General features: G+C 24.6%; 1 protein-coding gene and 1 non-coding gene across 2 annotated transcripts; both read right to left on the bottom strand.

The window, feature by feature from the left end:
• Window positions 1-10,753: 10,753 nt before the first annotated feature.
• Window positions 10,754-13,112, bottom strand: LOC122847943 (importin-5-like). Its single transcript, XM_044145801.1, has 6 exons — window positions 13,107-13,112; window positions 12,827-13,053; window positions 12,652-12,748; window positions 12,033-12,425; window positions 11,419-11,805; window positions 10,754-11,089 (listed from the first exon to the last, which is right to left on the bottom strand). The coding sequence occupies exons 1-6, from the start codon at window positions 13,110-13,112 to the stop codon at window positions 10,754-10,756; spliced, it is 1,446 nt and encodes a 481-aa protein (XP_044001736.1).
• On the bottom strand, window positions 12,499-12,628 carry LOC122847977. Its single transcript, XR_006373431.1, has one exon.
• Window positions 13,113-16,434: the final 3,322 nt, after the last annotated feature.

Genomic DNA, 16,434 nt, shown 5'->3' with positions numbered 1-16,434 from the left:
TTACTTATTTCATTGTGTTATTATCAAATTAAAAAATTTCATTTACACATATTCAGGTCAATCTCAGAAATCTTTTTTTAAAGAAAAAGTAGAGTCGGATGTAAGGTAGGAGTCGGATTTAAGGTCAAAGTTGGAGCTGGTGCAAGTAGATATTGTTGAATTTTACAATCTAGATTTTTATCTATTTATTTGTGTTATTATTAAATTAAAAAAATTTATTTACACATATTCGGGTCAATCTCAGAATCCTTTTTTTTAAAAAAACGTAGAGTCGGATTTAAGGTCGGAGTCAGACTTAAGGTCAAAATTGGAGCTGGTGCAACTATAGATATTGTTGAATTTTAAAATTTGAATGTTTACTCATTTCATTGTGTTATTATTAAATTAAAAAAATTCATTTACACATATTCAGGTCAATCTCAGAATCCTTTTTTTAAAAAAAATTAAAAAAGTAGAGTCGGATTTAAGGTCGGAGTCGGACTTAAGGTCAAAATTGGAGCTGGTGCAAGTAGATATTGTTAAATTTTAAAATTTCAATGTTTACTCATTTAATTGTGTTATTATTAAATTAAAAAAATTTATTTACACATATTCGGGTCAATCTCAGAATCCTTTTTTTTAAAAAAACGTAGAGTCGGATTTAAGGTCGGAGTTGGACTTAAGTCAAAGTTGGAGATGATGCAACTAGATATTGTTGAATTTTAAAATTTATATGTTTCTCATTTAATTGTGTTATTATTAAATTAAACAAATTTATTAACACATATTCGGGTCAATCTCAAAATCTTTTTTTTGAAAAAAAAACGTAGTGTCGGATTAAAGGTCGCAGTTGAAGTCAAGATCAAAGTTAAAGCTGGTGCTAGTAGATATTGTTGAATTCTATACAATCTAGGTTTTTATCTATTTATTTGTGTTATATGATTGAATTCAAACAATTTATTTGCACATATTCCGGTCAATCTTAGAATCCATATTCAAAAGAAAATGTTGAGTCGAAATCGGTGCAAGTAGATATTTATTCAAAAAAATTTAAAAAGTTATTCGTTGTTAATAGTTGTACAATTTATCTCTCATTCGTCTTTAATTTTCTTTCAATTCTTCTTCAATTTGTCTTTGAAAAATTTCTATCTATTTTGGGAAAAAATCTTAAACCTATAAAAATACGCCAATCCGTCACGTTTTTTTTTTTTTTCTTTCAGATTGTCGTACTTTTTTTTTTTCGTCTATATATATCATCGCTTCTTTTTTCATTCGCTTTGGGGCGTACGCTTACTTAAATATAAGATATACACATCGGATTGGTTCACTGTGTTCGAAAGTAATAGTGAGCCGTTATAGGGGGAATGCCATCACGTGACCTATACGAAAACATGGCAACTCATTGAATAATAGATATAATAATTTTTCAAAATATTTCTAATCTATATAAAATATTTATTGTTGTTTTATTTTTATAATTCTAAAATTTATTTTCATTTGCCAACCTTTGGATATATATCAGAGTCAAATAAAAAAAATTTTATCTGATGAAATAAGTAACTTCTCAATGTAAGTCCTAATTACCTAATTACTTAAGTTCTTTATTGACCGAAATATGTGTGAATAAACTTTTTTTATTTAACAATAACACCAATAACATAGATAAACACCTAGATTTTAAAATTCAACAATATCTAGTTGCATCATCTCCAACTTTGACTTAAGTCCAACTCCGACCTTAAATCCGACTCTATGTTTTTTTTAAAAAAAGGATTCTCAGATTGATCTGAATATGTGTAAATAAATTTTCTTAAATTAATAATAATACAAATAAATAGATAAAAACCTAGATTGTAAAATTTAACAATATCTACTTGCACCAGCTCCAACTTTGACGTTAAGTCTGACTCTGACCTTAAATCCGACTCTACGTTTTTTTTAAAAAAAGGATTCTGAGATATATTTACCTGAATATGTGTAAATGAATTTTTTTAATTTAATAATAACACAATGAAATGAGTAAACATTCAAATTTTAAAATTCAACAATATCTAGTTGCACCAGCTCCAATTTTGACCTTAAGTCTGACTCCGACCTTAAATCCGACTCTATATATATTATATATACGTTTTTTTAAAAAAAAGGATCCTCAGATTGACCTGAATATGTGTAAATAAATTTTTTTAATTTAATAATAACACAATTAAATGAGAAACATATAAATTTTAAAATTCAACAATATCTAGTTGCATCATCTCCAATTTTGACCTTAAGTCCGACTCCGACCTTAAATCCGACTATACGATTTTTTCAAAAAAAGGATTCTCAGATTGACCTGAATATGTGTAAATAAATTTTTTTAATTTAATAATAGTACAAATAAGTAGATAAAAACCTAGATTGTAAAATTCAACAATATGTACTTGCACCAGCTCCAACTTTGACCTTAAGTCCGACTCCGACTATAAATCCGACTCCACGTTTTTTTAAAAAAAAGGATTGTGAGATTGACCCGAATATGTGTAAATAAATTTCTTTAATTTAATAATAACACAATGAAATAAGTAAACATAATTACTTATTATAACTTATTATACTTTATTAGGAATGTAGAATGCTAAAATTATCCTTGAACGAATTTATTATTTTTATTCACGTTGTAGCTTTTCAAGTCCAAATATTTATATAATATTGTATATATATAATTAATGGCAGTACCATCACACCTCGGAAAAAATAATGACATCGTCGTTAACTTGGCATTTATATTTATATATATATACGCATGTATTTGTTTTTAATTCATCATGTTTATTGTAATTGCAAATGTATATAGGTGAAATTTCAAGGTATAATGTATATACTTGCATATTGAAACTTTATTTATTTAAGCATAAATTTATATATGTATATTGATTATAGGTATATATAGTATAGAAAGAAACAAGTTAAGTAAAAATTTATGGTATCAAGCGTTTCGATGTCGTGTCCAGCCCTATCCGTGATCACTAAAACTATACTTATACATATAGTGTATACTTATAGCAATAATATATATATATTTCATTTTATAGGATGTTAAAAATTTAAGCTTTGTCTAATTCTATATCACAAACTGAACATAAATCAATTTTCTATTATTATTTTGATCCTCTTTTTTATATACACATATTTTATATTTTACTTGTAACGTATTAATATCTTTTTTTTTTTTATATAACATTAAAATGTTCCGATTATTAAATTTATCTATATAAAATCATTGAGTGGTTTAAATTAAAAATGAAAATAAATTTTATTTGTATTTTAAAATGAGGTTGATAAAAAAAAAAGTTTAATATATATATATGAGATTTGTTATTGTCTTCTGGGGATATGAAATTGCTAAGTATTTTCCAGTTGTTAAACTAATTACCTAATGTCACCATCAAATATCACCTGCAACAGGAAGATGGTATAAATTTTAATCCTTTGCATCAACACCATCACCTTTTTTGACAACAAAAAACACTAATTTTTCTTTCACAAATTTCAATATTATTATTATTTTCATTTTTTCTTTGTTCCCATTGTGCACCAGGTGCACGGATCCCTAGCAACATCAAAAAGCAACAGAGATATCTTTTTTCATTCTGAAATAAAAAATATCAAATTCATAAAAACAAAATAAATTTAATTGCAAAATATTTAAACTGCAGGGTCGATTGATCCTGGCTAAATTCGATTTTCGTTTACAAAAAAACTAAAAAAGACTGTATTTCAGTTATAGAAAAAAAAAAAAAGAAAAAAAATACAATCGTCTTACTCAAATCAAAGGCATCAAAACTATTTTTTTTTTTGCTAAACCCAAGAAACAAAGCTTATAAGTTAAAATTAAAGCAAATAAAAAATTTGACAAAAAAAAACTCCAATAATTTAATATTTATATATATATATAAAAATATAAAAATTTTGAAGATCAATATGACAATATTATCAAGTTGATGGTGTTATATTAAAAATTTATGATATTTAAACTCACCTCCGTGACATTTACAAATGTGCGCATAAATGTCTTAAATATAAAATTAAATAGTTTATGATTATTATGAAATACCAGGGAAGTACATGTTGAACAATGTAATTTTGATTATTTAATTTAAAATGTAATAAAAAATCCCAATTGCAATAATACAAATCCTATTATTTTCAAGATCAATATAATATCAAAATTTTTTTTTTTAAATAAATCATCAAGTGTATTTTTTACGAAACTTTATATTTTTGATAATTATTTTATCAAAAATATAAATAACGCATCAACGAAATATTCGAAGTAAATTTTGTTGGGCTAATGTATTATTTTAGTTGGAATTTGCATGAGTCTATTAACTAAATTCATTGAAGCAATTGAATTAATTTAAAAAAAGAAAAATAATAAAATAAAAATAATATTCATTGAGTTGAATGACAGTTGACATTTAAACGACTTAGTCGAACGACAAGTTTATAGAAAAACAATTACTTTTAATCGATTTTGTATTTTTTTTTTTTTTTTCAATTTATTTTTTATTAATCTCAAGCATTTTATTATTTCTTGAGCACTTGAAATTTCAATACATAGGGCGATATAATATATTATACTTATACTTTTTTTTTTTTTTTTTCCAACTTACTTTTCCAACCAAAAGAATTTCATCCAAGTAAAAAATCTTTGATGATACTTTTTTTCTCTCGCATGTTTCCATAGATTTTTTTTTAATTGTTATTATTATACATATTTTTTTTTGTTCCTATCTATGCAAAAGAGAATTTTTTCTTTCATCTATAAATGCGTATTATCGTTTTTCAATTTTTTTTCCAACATTCTGGAATATAATGAATTTAAAAATTTATTCTCAACATGTTAATTGAGCTGTTATCGTATTAGATGCGGTGATGATGATGCAAAAATAATAAAAAAAAAAAAAAATGAAAATTACATCACATAAATATTAATAACTCATATATTACGTTGTAAATTTTTGATTTTTCATATTATTTTGTGATAATGATACATCTGGTACGTTCTATTCTAATTTTTTTTTCTCCGTGCACGCATGACGAAGTTAATGCATAAGAATACATAATATAGTTACGATATTACGTGGAATAAAAAAAAATAGATGTAATACATATATAGAGACATTTAAATAATGCTATCTTGAATTGTATATATTTGTATATATTTATATTTTTAAATTTTAATACGGGCTTGTTCTGCAGTTAAGTTTTTAAAATTTAAAAAATTGGAAAGACCTTGGTAAAGTTTCGATGATATAATAAAAATTATTTTTTTGAGTTGAAAAAATTCAATTCAAAACGTGTTTAAATTTTTTTAAATAAATTTTTTTTATATTTTCAGAAATATACCTCACAATTAATAGAAGAAAAATTATATGAATTAAATTTAGTTGCTAAAAATGAAGAACGTCTTGCTGAGAAAAGAAAATATTTGACTGAAAAATATGCTGAGGCCGAATTTCCTGGATTTATAATTTTATTATCGACTTGCTGGGTAAATAAAAATTCTTATAAATATAATAATTTATATTTTAATTTAATTGAAACGATTTTGTTAAAAAAAAAAATATCCGTAAGACTAAAGAAAAAGTTTAATGTATAAGCGAGATATTGCCATTAATAAATTTGCCATATCAAGATTTTATAATTTTTTAATTAAAAATTTCAAAGTGTTTTTATTTTTTTTTCCAATAGAAAAAGTTTAATCGCCATGGAGAATTAGTTCATTTATGATATAATTATCTAATCAGGCTAATAAGGTTTTGTTTTTAATTTTTCAGATATATATAGTATACCTAGTTTTTAAAATCATCAAAAGTATAGTATAGCAGTATCTTTTGCACGACCAAGATATATCCATATCCAGCACATGAGAATAAAAATTGAATTAAAAAAAAATATATATAAAATACATTAAGTAAATAATAAATACATAAAAATTACTTGTGATATAATAATAATAATAATAATAATAATAATAATAATGTGATTAAAATACGTAATTACAAAATTATTAGTGACTTAAATAATTAATCAAAAGCTAAAATATAAAAAGAAGAAAAAAAAAACCAAAAGCTTTTAAATATAAAAAGACAAATTTTTAAATTGAAAAACAAATAAAAAAAATTTTTAATTATCAATTGATAATTAATTTACAATAAATTTCACACAAATATACTACAGATATAATTGTTTTTTTTTTAATAAATTAAATATAAATAATATTATGAGAATTTAACAAAAAGAAATATCACAGCTGTTTTAATAAGTAAATTAAATTTAACAATTTATTAATTTATTAATTATAATTTCATATCCAGCACGACTATACTGAAACAATAAGTTTGCTAAATACATTTCACAGTATTAGCTATTGTTGTATACATTGTTTATCAGTATACTGCAGAATTGAAGAAAGTTTAAATTCTCTGCAGTGTTGAATATTCAAAAAAAAAAATATATATATATATATATTAATGTTTATTTTAATTCAATAATTTATGTTCTACTTTGAAACAATTGTTATAATTGTTGTTGATAAATATTTAATATTATTTCAATGATAAAATGATAGTATATGCTAAGTTATTTTTATTGAGACTAGGAATAACAATGTGGTATTCATTTAAAATAATATGGCATTTAAATATTATAATTTTAAAAAATATGAGAAATATTATTATAATTTTTGTTTATAAAATTCATTAACAAATTAACAAATAACATTCATACAGTTAATCATCATGAATTATTATCGAATATTTATTTTTTAACGATCAAGTAAATTTTTATAACAGTACTTTTTCTTTGTTTACCGTTTACTGAATTATTAATACCCTTGAACTCTTTCGGTTGTTCTTATTTTTTTCATATATAAAAAAAAAATAAAAAATTCACCTGTGCATATTTTATTTGTAGTTTTACTTGCTGGTATTCCGGATATTTATTTTTTACTTTTTTTGTAGCATCATGACTTTATTGTTTTTCTTCATACATCATGCACACAATCGATACTGTAATAATTATTAATAAAGACTATTTATTTTAGTTATAGATAAAAAAAAAAAAAAAAAAAAAAAATACAATCGTCTTACTCAAATTAAAGGCATCAAAAATATTTTTTTTTTTGCTAAACCCAAGAAACAAAGCTTAAGTTAAAATTAAAGCAAATAAAAAATTTGACAAAAAAAAAAACTTTAATAAGTTAATATTTGTATATAAAAATATATAAAAATTTTGAAGATCAATATTATCAAGTTGATTGTGTCATATTAAAAATTTATATGATGATATTTAAACTCACCTCCGTGACATTGTGCACAAGTGTGCGCATAAATGTCTTAAATATAAAATTAAATAGTCTATGATTATTATGAAATACCAGGGAGGTACATGTTAAATAATGTAATTTTTATTATTTAATTTCAAATGTAATAAAAAATTCCAATTGCAATAATACAAATCCTTGCACTTTGATAAAACCCTGAAGAAAAGAAAAATTTATGATGATGTATTATTAGAATTAATAACAATATGATTATATTATTTTCAAGATCAATATAATATCAAATTTTTTTTTTTTTTAAATAAATCAAGTGTATTTTTTACAAAGCTTCGATATTATATTTTTAATGAAATAATTCGACGATGAATAAAAAAATTATTGTTGCGTACAAACGGTTAATTTGAAAAATTAAAAACCTATTATCAATTTATTTATTTATTTATTTTAAATAAATTATTCAACTCAAAACTTTTGAAAAAAAAAACAAGATAAATTTGTTTTAAATTTATTTATTGTTTTCAATATAGTTTGAGGTTTTTTTCCTGTTGAATCAACTTTGATGAACAATTAATTACAGTGCAAATAATTTTATACTTCTATACTTCTATGTATATTTCTTTGCTTATTTAAAAGATGAACAAAAAATCCTAGCCATTTAACAATCAACCAATGGGATTTAATTGTTGGCCTAGTTAAAGATGGTCTTATTGTCGGACTTATTGTTAAGTGTAAAATAATACCATTTGTACGATTTTTAGTTGCCTGATCAGCAGCAATAACCAAGTCATTCACAATATTACCTGCAGGTAATATACCTGTTTCTACGACATAGATTTCTTCAAGATCTGGGTTATTTTTTATAAATTGTATAATACCAGCATTAGTAAGTTGGCGGCAATGAGAACAATGCAATACTTTTAAGCCTTTTAATTTAATAATAAAGTCGTCTGTAATATTAGTAGAATCTACGTCCAGTTCTTTTAAATTTTCCAAGTTTATTAAAGCAGCAAAAGCTGTTTCAGTAATGGCTTTGTGATTTCGAATATGTAAAGTTTTGAGATTTTTACAATTATTAGCAATTGCAATAATTGTACTATCTTCAAGATTTATTTCACGTGGGTAATTTTTTAATTTACGTAAATTAAGATGTTCAAGATATTGCAATTTCGATAACTCATCAAGAACAGATGGAGAAGAAAGTGGTTCACCATCAATAGATGGTACTAAATGGCTATCAGGAATTTCTAAACGTTTAAGTTTTTTACAATTGTTTGAAATTGCAATTATTGATTTCTCACTGAGGATAACGTTAATAAGCAATATTAAACTTTCAAGATTTTCTAACTCTGTTAACTTATTTAAAGCAGTTTCATTTATAATTTTATCAGGATAATATATTTTCAAATGTTTTAAATTCTTGCAATATTCAACAATTGTATCTGCCAAGTCAGGCATTATATTACAAGTAATACCAAGATATTCCAAGTTTTGAAAGTTTATCCATTTTTTGCGAGGAATTTCAGCTATGTCGTAAAGAGCAGGTGGCATATCAAGATGTTTTAGATTTTTGCATGTACAAAAAATAGTATTGAGTACTTTTGTAGAGAGGTTATTCTTCAGTGCACATGAAAAATTATACGCCACGGCTAGTGTTAGGTCAATATATTCCAAATTAACAAGTTTATCAAATAGAAAAAAGCTTTCAGGTATATCATATAGTTGAATGTTAAGATAAACAAGTGTTGTTTTTTCTGCAATTTCTTGAAGAATCATGCTGTCTAAAAAACGGCAGCTATGCAATGTCAATTCTTGGAGATTTTTAAATTTTTTAAAAGTCTGAAAATAATAGAAATTTATTTAAATTATTATTGTATTTATTCGATTGGTATATAGTATTGTTTGTCACTGGTTGTATTCAATAACAGTTGTTATTGAAGTTAACTTACTATAGAAACTTTTTTTTTTAGCCATATCCAACGTTGAGAAATCAAATGAATTTGAATAATTTTTTCTGGAAGACTATTTATTATTTCAAATGGATCAAATGTTATACGACTTGGATAATTATCAGAAGTCGTTATTATTCTAATGCATTTTAATTTATCCAACTGTGTAAATGCTTGAACAAAGTCATCAGCAAAATAATTTAAAGAATCGATGGAGAATTTACATTCAAGACTTGTTAAATTTTTACAGTGATCACCAATAAATAGCATAATACTTGAATCACAAACATCTGAGAGAGACAATACTTTTAAATAATTACCACATCTTAATAATATTTCCTGGAGGTATGATTGTGTCAACAAACGGTTATCATAACAACGTCCAATTGATGATTTACATTTGTATTCTTTAATGTCATACCAAGCTAGTTGACATGCCTCTTTCCATTTGGTACAAACTACCATATCAAATTTAAAAATTAATAATACAAAACATTGATATTTTATTAACAAAAAAAAAAAAACTTTATTTTGATAATAATATTCACCTTTTTCCATTTCTATAATTTCTGGTATTGGAAGCAACGAGATGATTTTTGCTAATGAGTCGTGATCCAGTGAGTTGATGACAACTTTTGAATCCTTGTCACCATCATCAGAAGTTTGTTGGTCTTTTTCAATACATATCCTCTTTGCACTCATTATGAGTAAATACTAAAAATGCTGTCGATAACGCTTTCAAGAACCTGAGATCTTATTAATGCAGAAAAATATGTTGTTGATTTTTGCACTTTTTTTTATTAACAAAAATCTAAATATTTTTTTAAAAACAACTTAAAGGTTAAAAACACGTGGGTTACAGTTTTTTTTTTTTTAAGCAATAGCTTTCTCTCAGGCACCTTCAACATAATCTTTACCTGGAACTCCAGGTGAACGGGTCCCTGCAGCTTTTTTAAAAATTCGTTCCATAGTCGATAAGTAAAATTCTACATCCTGTAAAATACATGGAACGATATATCAAATTAACTGTATAGGTATAAAACAATTACCATTAACAAAAAAAAAAAAATCTTAATAATATTAATTAAAAGATTAAGTATTAATTTATATCTTAAATAATTTATCACATATAAAATAATTATTCCATATTTAATTCAAATTAAACAACTTAATTTATTTAAACAATAAAAACACTAAAAAAATTTTGTTATTTATCTCTTTTCAAGTTTTTTTATTTATAAAGTATTATCAATAAACAATATTATTTAATGGAATATTTATTTATTGAGAAATAACTATTTCTATGTTTTTTTTAAACTATTTTGCACAAAAATCATTTAAAACTATTTAACAAATAAATCAATCAAAAATATATTTTTTAATATTAATTAAACAATTAAAATGTTGACAGTAAAATAAATTTGAAAATAAATTCTTTTTCTTCTCAACTATATTATTAATACCATCATTTTTTGTTCACCAATTTAATTGTTTAATTGTTTTATGTATCAGCAACTGATGCTGTTGTCGTAACAACTTGTTCTAAAACAAGTTTTGTACCTTTTGATACTAATTCTTGAAATTTAGCTGTTAATATATTTTGTAATTTTTCCATAATTGCATTTAAATATGGAGTCAATATATTTTTTGGACAATCTTTACTAAAATTAACAAGTGCAGCACCAGCATGTGCTTGTACACGTGGATTAGCATTGTCATCAAGTACCATTAAAAGATCAGGTATAACTTTGTCATGAAATTTTTTTTCAAATATTGGAGCAAAATCAGTTGACATTTGTCCAACAGCATTACAAGTTGCATAACGTACACGTGGATGCTACAAAAAAAAAAATCAAATAACTTGCATTAAAATCTAAACAACAAGCTATCAATGCAAAGAAAAATAATTAATAATCAATTGTCAATTTCAATACTATATGATTAATGCAATTAAACAATACAAAAATCGACTCTCTGAAATTAAAAAATATTAAATGATCAATAATTATTATCAGAACGATAATTCAAATTGAATTTAATATTCAAAAAATTTATCTACCACTGACGTAACGCCTTGATGATAGAATAAAATATAAATCAAAACTGCTGACTCGATCTGTGGTGTATATATTAAAGTAATATTTAAATAATAATAAAAAAACTTACTGGATCTTGTAAATATTGAATAATTCCTTCCATAATTTGTCCAAGAATAGCTTCCATTTGTTTATGACAACCTTCACCAACAGCTGATATTGCCATAAGTGCAGCATGTCTATATTTCCAATCATTATTATTCAACATTGTTGGTATATTTTGAACAATATGAGGTAACATTGTTTTACCACCAAGACCACATGATAAACGATCTAATGCTGATTCAGCAACAACAGTATTACTATCATTATCATCATCAATAATTTCATCAGATACACTCCATGTTTCATCTTCATCAAGATCAGTCATCATTTTTAATATATAATATAATATTGGAGCAAAATCAGTTGACATTTGTCCAACAGCATTACAAGTTGCATAACGTACACGTGGATGCTACGAAAAATAAAAAAATAAATTGCATTAAAATCTAAACAACAAGTTATCAATTCAAAAAAAAAATAATTAATAATCAATTGTCAATTTCAATACTATGATTAATGCAATTGAACAATACAAAAATCGACTCTCTGAAATTAAAAAATATTAAATGATCAATAATTATTATCAGAACGATAATTCAAATTGAATTTAATATTTAAAAAATTTGATTCAGCAACAACAGTATTACTATCATCATCATCAGTCATCATTTTTAATACAAGTGCAGCAATATATTTACTACCAACTTTTCTAACCATTGCTGGTGCTGTTTCAGATAATGTTACAATAACTTCAAGTGCTAATTGTCTCCATGAATCACCTTTATCTTCATTTGAAAATATTTTCATACACATTTCCATTATTTGTTCAAGTTGTGAACGTAAATATTTTGGTGTTGATTCAGCAAGATCAATTAATACTTTTAATAAAGCTTCATCATCTTCATTTTCAGCTGATTTTATTGTAACTTGTAACATTGGTGGTAATAATTCAACAAAATGTTTTTGTATATTTGATTCTTTTTCATGAATTATTATAAATGCACCAAGTGCTCTAACAGCTTGAAATTGTACCTATAATTTTGTAAAAAAAAAAATCAAATTAATCATCATTATCTAATGTAGAAAAATTAATGACTATTAAATGAAATGTTTGCTTCGTATCTGTCTGTAAATTATTGCTTGACAATTTACAGTCATCAGAAAGCATTTTTTTTATTGGAAGACTTGGTGATGATAATTGTGTAACTTGATCATTTTCATGTATCAATCTTCCAAGAGTTATGAATCACAAATTTACCTCATAATTTGATGAATCCAATATTGATTGTTGCAACATTTGCTTGATTAGATCAAGATAACTTGCTTGTTGATTACCAAATACACCTGGTACAGATCTAAATAAATATAATCATTAATATTTTGGAGTTGAAATATTCTTTTTTTTAAATAAATTATCAATCAATTTAACTCACGTAAATATACGTAGTGCACTTTTTTTGAGTGCTGGTACTGGTCCATTAGCACATTGAAATAAAAATTGTAAAAATTCTGGCCATTGATTATTACCATCATCGTCAATTAAATTTCTTGCAACTTCAGCAACAACATCACATATTTTAAGTCTGATATTAGTTGATTGTTCATTTTGTACAGACAATAAAATTTGTTCTCTCAATTGTTTTTGTGCTTCAGGTGGTATCTATAATTAAAAAATAAAATTTACAAAATAATTATTATTGCTTGACAATTTACAGTCATCAGACAGCATATTTTTTATTGGAAGACTTGGTGATGATAATTGTGTAACTTGATCATTTTCATGTATCAATTTTCCAAGAGTAATGAATCACAAATTTACCTCATAATTTGATAATCCAATATGATATTGATTGTTGTAACATTTACTTGATAAGATCAAGATAACTGGCTTGTTGATTACCAAATATACCTGGTACAGATCAAATAAATATATAATCATTAATATTTTTTTGAGTTGAAATATTTTATTTTTTTTTTTTTCTTATTTGTTTTACTATTTTTTAATTTTTATTTTATTCATTTATGTATATAGCACTACTAGTAAGAGAACGCCATGACCGTTTTCATGTAAATCATGAATTAGGCTAAAACTGTCGCGAACCCTCTTGCTGAGAATTAGCGGTACATCGCCATTATTATATTTTTTTCTTTCTTCTCTTTTCACTTTGCTCCGCCTTTAACCAACCCAATTTTTCACTTTTCTGTGGTGAGGGCGCTAGGGATTACCATTACCCCCTTACCGAACCCCTACCGTTTAACCGTCCACGATCCGAGAAAAAAAAAAAAAACACACATAAAAATCCATTGTTGTTAATTATTGTTCAATTATATTATTAAATAAAAAAACTATTTAAACGAATCAACACAATAACAGTTGACAAAATGAATCTTAATCCAACATTCAGCAATTCAGAAGATGGAACTGATATCGACACTACGGATTTACGCAACGTGAGATTTTTCTACAATATTGGGGTATGCTCCTGCAAGATCCTTTCTCTCGAGGCAGCTTCAGATGATGCAATTGACTATGATAAACTTTACAGTAATTGTGAAAATGGCAGTGATATATTAAATATTAGTGATTTACCCACCGTAAAAATATATTATAATGCTGGAATTCATGTATACCAAAGTCTGGTAAAAGCCTTAAGTGCCTCAAATGCTGAACCACGTGTTAGTAATCCTGGTGTTGAAGTTGATAGTCTTACATTATTAGAAAAAATGACAGCTGGAGCTGGACTTGATAAAGAAAAATTTGAACAATATTTAAAAGACATAAATATTCTAAAAAATTGTCAATTGATTCAAGGTCATATTGTTGAAACTGATAACATTAATTTATTGGAAAATATGAATATTCAGGCTCGTCCAATTGAATCAATTTATAAAAATATCGTCGGAAAAGATGCACCAAAACGTAGACAAGGTCCTGATGATGTTAAAAAATCCAAAGCTTTGAAGAAATCTGTAGTTGGCACTGATCCAAGTGGTGGTGGTGCTGCTGCTGGTCCGAGTGGTGTTGGTGCTGGACCAAAGGCACCAAAACGTAAACAAGGTCCTGATGATGTTAAAAAATCCAAAGTAATGAAGAAGTCTGCAGTTGGTACTGATCCAAGTGGTGGTGGTGCTGCTGCTGCTGGTCCGAGTGGTGTTGGTGCTGGACCAAAGGCACTAAAGTGTAAACAAGGTCCTGATGATGATGTTAAAAAATCTAAAGCTTTGAAGAAACCTGCAGCTGGCACTGACCCAAGTGGTGGTGCTGGTGCTAGACCAGTTGGTGCTGAATCAGTTGATGAAAAAAACTTGTTGATGGAAGCCGAAATCTTGGAACAGCGTGGAAAAGATGAAGAAGATCAACGCAAATAAAAAAAAAAAGGTATAAAACTTGTTTATTATTATTATTATTACTAAAAAATTAAAATAATAAATATCATCAATAACTTTCAAATAATAATTAACACGTTAAATACGATTATTATTATGTAAAATAATAACCATTTTTGATTTTTTTTTTCAGGATAACGAAGATAAACATGATAAAAAAATTAATACGAAATTAATTTTAATATATAAAAAAAAAAAAAAACATTATTACTTATTTTTTTTTTTTGTAATTCTCAAATCAATAATAATAATTATTGTATATACAAATTAAAAAAAAAACATTATTATTTCTTATTTTTTTCTTTTGTAATTCTCAAATTAATAATAATTATTATTGTATACAAATAAAAAAAAAAAACATTATTATTTCTTATTTTTTTCTTTTGTAATTCTTAAATTAATAATAATAATTGTTGTATACAAATAAAAAAAAAAAAACATTGATTATACTTATATGAAATAAAAATATTTGAAACTTTAGTTTAAATTAATTAATAATTAATTTTAAATTATTTATTGATCTTTTAAGGTCATTTGAGATAAATATTTTACTGCAATTTGGACATATGGAATATTTGATAATAACGATTTTTTACGTATAATATGACAAGGGAATTTATAATATATTCCATTTTTACAACACACACAGTTGATGTTAATTTTTCTATTTTCAAAATCATTATCAAATTTTTTATTTGTAAATCTGATGACATAGACGTAGACGATGATGAAGATGATAAAATTTTGCCTCTTTAATTCTACTGATTGATCAAATAATCTTGGTAAAATTTTAATTTCATCAGCATCACAATTTGCAGTTAAAAATTTGTAAATTCTGGCTTTAATTGTTGGAGAAAAAATTAGTTAATTTGTATCAGTACACTAGTAAAAGGATCATTTAATTTTCTTCTCCAATTTGCTTCGTTTTTTTCATAATTTTATATTTATTATTATTGTAATTTAAACCATTCTTGTATTTAGTTCATTCGTTTCATTTGCTCGATCACCATAACGTCCACTTTTATTAGAGTGTTTTAGATTTTTTTCTCCAGCCACTTGTTAGTGTGTTTAACTACAATAAACAAAAAAAAAAATATTCTTATTATTATTTTATTAATAAAATATATTATTTAAAAAATTGATAATTAAAAATAATTGTGAATTCCAATACTATGATCAAAGTCTCAGTACAATGATCAACTCTCCGGAATTTTTGATATAGAACAACTAATAATAACAATTAAAACAATTGTTGATATTAAATTTTATATTTACATTAATTTACCACTGATGTAACGCCTTGATGATTAAATTAAAATCAAAACTGCTGACTTGATCTGTGATATTATAATTAAATAATACTTTTTTTTTAACTGTTAAGTTAACTTTTTTAAAAAAAGAAATACATTAATTTTGAACTAGTTTTTTTTTCTTTTTTAAATTTAACAATTAAATGAAAAACAAGAAAATTATTTTTTGTGATTCAAGTCCCAGTAATGTTCTCCATAATCACCATTCTCTGATCCCCATAAAACCTATCATCAAACAATAAATTAAATACTTTAAATACATCAAATTATTTTCAATTATTAAATCAACTTACTTTGCCCTGATATCTTTTATTTTTCATATCATTTTTTTCATATCGTTGCTC

Source organism: Aphidius gifuensis, linkage group LG1 (genome assembly GCF_014905175.1).
Source record: "Aphidius gifuensis isolate YNYX2018 linkage group LG1, ASM1490517v1, whole genome shotgun sequence".
Taxonomy (NCBI): domain Eukaryota; kingdom Metazoa; phylum Arthropoda; class Insecta; order Hymenoptera; family Braconidae; genus Aphidius; species Aphidius gifuensis.
The sequence above is the reverse complement of the archived record's forward strand: the minus strand, read 5'-3'. Positions and strand labels throughout refer to the sequence as shown.